This window comes from Protobothrops mucrosquamatus, unplaced genomic scaffold, assembly GCF_001527695.2.
Source record: "Protobothrops mucrosquamatus isolate PMUCROS unplaced genomic scaffold, P.Mucros_1.0 scaffold5659, whole genome shotgun sequence".
Taxonomy (NCBI): Eukaryota; Metazoa; Chordata; class Lepidosauria; order Squamata; family Viperidae; genus Protobothrops; species Protobothrops mucrosquamatus.
Window position 1 is genome coordinate 21,331 of NW_015391511.1, and position 3,434 is coordinate 24,764.

The window sequence follows — 3,434 nt, forward strand, 5'->3', positions numbered from 1 at the left end:
ACGGAGCCGTGACCGCCTCTCCTCCTCCCCCTTCGCCCCTGCAGGAGGACGGGCAAGCCCGGCGGAGGAAGGAAGGAAGGAAGGAGGCGCCGCCCGAGAGGAGAGGAGGCCCCGCGGAGCAGCCCCGGGAGGAGACGGCGGGGGAGGCCCGGCAGGGATGAGCCGAAGGGGACTCCGGGAAAGGAGGCCGCCTGGAGGGAGAAGCGGGGAGCAGGAAACGGGCGGAGACCCCGAGACGGGCCTGGAGGGCGGAGGGTCCTTCGGGACAGGCGGGAGACTCCGGAATCCCCAGAGAATCCAGGAGGGAGGAAAGAAATATCAGTGCCCGGAATGTGGAAAATCCTTTAAAACAAATGGAGATCTTAAAATCCATCAAAGGATCCACACAGGAGAAAAACCATTTAAATGCCTGGAGTGTGGAAAGAGCTTCACTCAGAGGGGACACCTTTATAATCATCAAAGAAGTCACACAGGAGAGAAACCATATAAATGCCTGGAATGTGGAAAAAACTTTGGTCGGAGGAGCAACCTTTATGAACATCAAAGAATCCACTTAGGAGAAAAACTGCATAAATGCCTGGAGTGTGGAAAAAGTTTCAGTCAGAGGAGCAGTCTTTATGTACATCAACGGATCCACACAGGAGAGAAACCGCATAAATGCCTGGAGTGTGGAAAAAGTTTCAGTCAGAGTAGCAGTCTTTATGTACATCAACGGATCCACACAGGAGAAAAACCGCATAAATGCCTGGAGTGTGGAAAGAGCTTCAGATATAGGAGCCACCTTTATGTACATCAAAGGATCCACACAGGAGAAAAACTGCATAAATGCCTGGAGTGTGGAAAAAGTTTCAGTCAGAGGAGCAGCCTTTATATACATCAAAGGCTCCACACAGGAGAAAAACCGCATAAATGCCTGGAGTGTGGAAAGAGTTTCAATCAGAGTAGCAGTCTTTATGTACATCAAAGGATCCATACAGGAGAAAAACCGCATAAATGCCTGGAGTGTGGAAAGAGCTTCAGACATAGGAGCAACCTTTATGTACATCAAAGGATCCACACAGGAGAAAAACTGCATAACTGCCTGGGGTGTGGAAAGAGCTTCAGTGAGAGGGGACATCTTTATGTACATCAAAGGATCCATTCAGGAGAAAAACTGCATAAATGCCTGGAGTGTGGAAAGAGTTTCAGTCGGAGGGACAGCCTTTATATACATCAAAGGATCCACACAGGAGAAAAACTGCATAAATGCCTGGAGTGTGGAAAGAGTTTCAATCAGAGTAGCAGTCTTTATGTACATCAAAGGATCCATACAGGAGAAAAACCGTATAAATGCCTGGAGTGTGGAAAGAGTTTCAGTCGGAGGGACAGCCTTTATGTACATCAAAGGATCCACACAGGAGAAAAACTGCATAAATGCCTGGAGTGTGGAAAGAGTTTCAATCAGAGGGGCAGCCTTTATAGACATCAAAGAATCCATTCAGGAGAGAAACCATATAAATGCCTCCAGGGTGGAAAGAGCTTTACTGAAAGTGGAAGTCTTTGTAAACATAAAAGAATTCACACAGGAGAAACTCTATGAATGCCTGGAATGTGGAAGGAGCTTCAACAGGGCAGGAACTCTTTATAATCAAACCATTCACACAGGAGAAAAACCATATGTCTGGAGTTTGGAAGGTGTGAACAGTTACCTTTCATTGCCATCTCATCCTTTGTGTGTCAACATGAGTGTGTAATGTATTCTGATCCAAAACACTCAATTATGGACAGCACCATTTTACTCTTCCCTTTATCGCTACTCTCTGTTTAATGATTCTGCTGTTCTGTGATGCCTAATAGTTGAATTTGAATAACTTTACACACTTTTCAAGGGGTGCGTAATCTCCTGAGTACAAGTGTATTCAATTCCACAAACTCATAATCACAATTTCTTCTGATTGGTGAGATTTCAACTTGAGATCCAGAAGCTGCTACTGGAATGTTCTGAAGAAACTTTCCAATTTCCATTGTGCCCACGGTTCTTTCCTTGGGCCTGGAAATCAGAGCGTTCCCTCCTGGGTTAATTCTTCCCTTGAAATTAGACTCTCGCCCCTTCTCTACCTTTTGGCCCACTCCCTCCTTCCACACAGAGAACAAACTGCACTCTTGGTTATTAATGAGCCAATTCAACCTTTTCTCTCCTTTTTGCCTCCCACCTGATCCTTAGTGCTACCTTTGCTCTCTGCTTAGCAATTCGAGTTATGCCGGCCGTAACTTTTGCCTCCTGTGAAGACCTCTGTGTTGCACTTTCTTGTAACTTTAAATGATAACTTTGTAATATGGAAGGTTTCTGCCTTAGCATCCACGTGCTTGTAACTTTCTAACTTCAAAACAAGGGACTCTCTCAGGCTGAATAGCCAAGGACTTTTTCAGTTGTACATGCTAGAGGTTTCAGCTGGCCGAAATTGTATCTTTTCTCAACAGATTTAAGTGGCTCAAGATGCCTTTTCCCATGGGAACGTTCTCCTTTTAATATAGTGGTTTTAAATGGTTATGTTATTATGGGATGTTTCACTTACTGTCCATGTTTCTGAATGTAACAGGATTTCTTCCAACTATTCTTTTGTACTTTTTCTATTGTATGTGTCCTGTGTTTTTGTAAGATTAATAAGTTGCCTTTAAATGATCTTCTAATTTGAACAAGTGGCACAATCTAGGTGTCTGACCTGCCCCAACTGGGTCCCTTAGGAAGGAAAGATCTTCAACTTCATTGGATTGGAGCAAAAAGTGCCTCTGCTAGAAACCAATTCTGGGCTTCTCTGAGCTTCATCGCCTGTCATTTCCCCCCTACCTGTTTCCCATCACGAACAAACATTGTCCATTTTTCCACCCCAACCTCCCATGTCCCTCCAGATGGCAGGAACTGGCAGGACCTGACACGGGGGCTAATTTGGCCTTCATTGTTGGGGATGTGACCGAGCTCCTCCCTGTCATTGTTTGATATAATCTAAATGGGTTTTCCAAAGGTCAGCGCCATCTAAGACCATCCCCAGATATCTGAAACTCTTGTATATCGGATGCTCTCAATGGTCCCCTCGTCTTTAAAGCTTTTTAGCAGAAACAGGAGATTCTCTAAGGCCAACAAAGCTTTATGAGATACGATCACTTGCAGAGTCCTGGATGCAGGGTCATGAAAGGACAGCAAGGAAAACACCCAATGTCCTAACTCACCCGAGAACATATGATGTCTTTAGGGAAACACCCAAAAGGGAACATGTTTAGCTACTTCTGCTTTCTCCCTTCTTAGCTACAGTGTGCCAGACTTACTGGGTGAAATCTTTATCTTATGTGTGTCAGCTTTGCTGGATGGGTTGCTTATGTAATTAGAAAGAATAAATACAAGGATTTCTTGTCATTCGGGGCTCCTCTCATTTAGAGGAGTCCGTCTCTATTCAGCT

The 3,434-nt window shown here is 44.9% G+C and overlaps 1 protein-coding gene across 1 annotated transcript in view; it reads left to right on the top strand.

Annotated features, from left to right (window-relative positions):
* Nucleotides 1-1,674, top strand: part of LOC107299882 (zinc finger protein 850-like) — a gene marked incomplete at both ends in the record, with an annotated part of 22,889 nt that extends 21,215 nt beyond the window's left edge. Inside the window, 3 exons of the mRNA XM_029286896.1 lie at nucleotides 584-651; nucleotides 1,021-1,123; nucleotides 1,566-1,674. Of these exons, the coding sequence (XP_029142729.1) occupies nucleotides 584-651; nucleotides 1,021-1,123; nucleotides 1,566-1,674 (280 nt within the window). The remainder of the gene's footprint in view (nucleotides 1-583; nucleotides 652-1,020; nucleotides 1,124-1,565) is intronic.
* Between the last annotated feature and the right edge of the window lie 1,760 nt (nucleotides 1,675-3,434).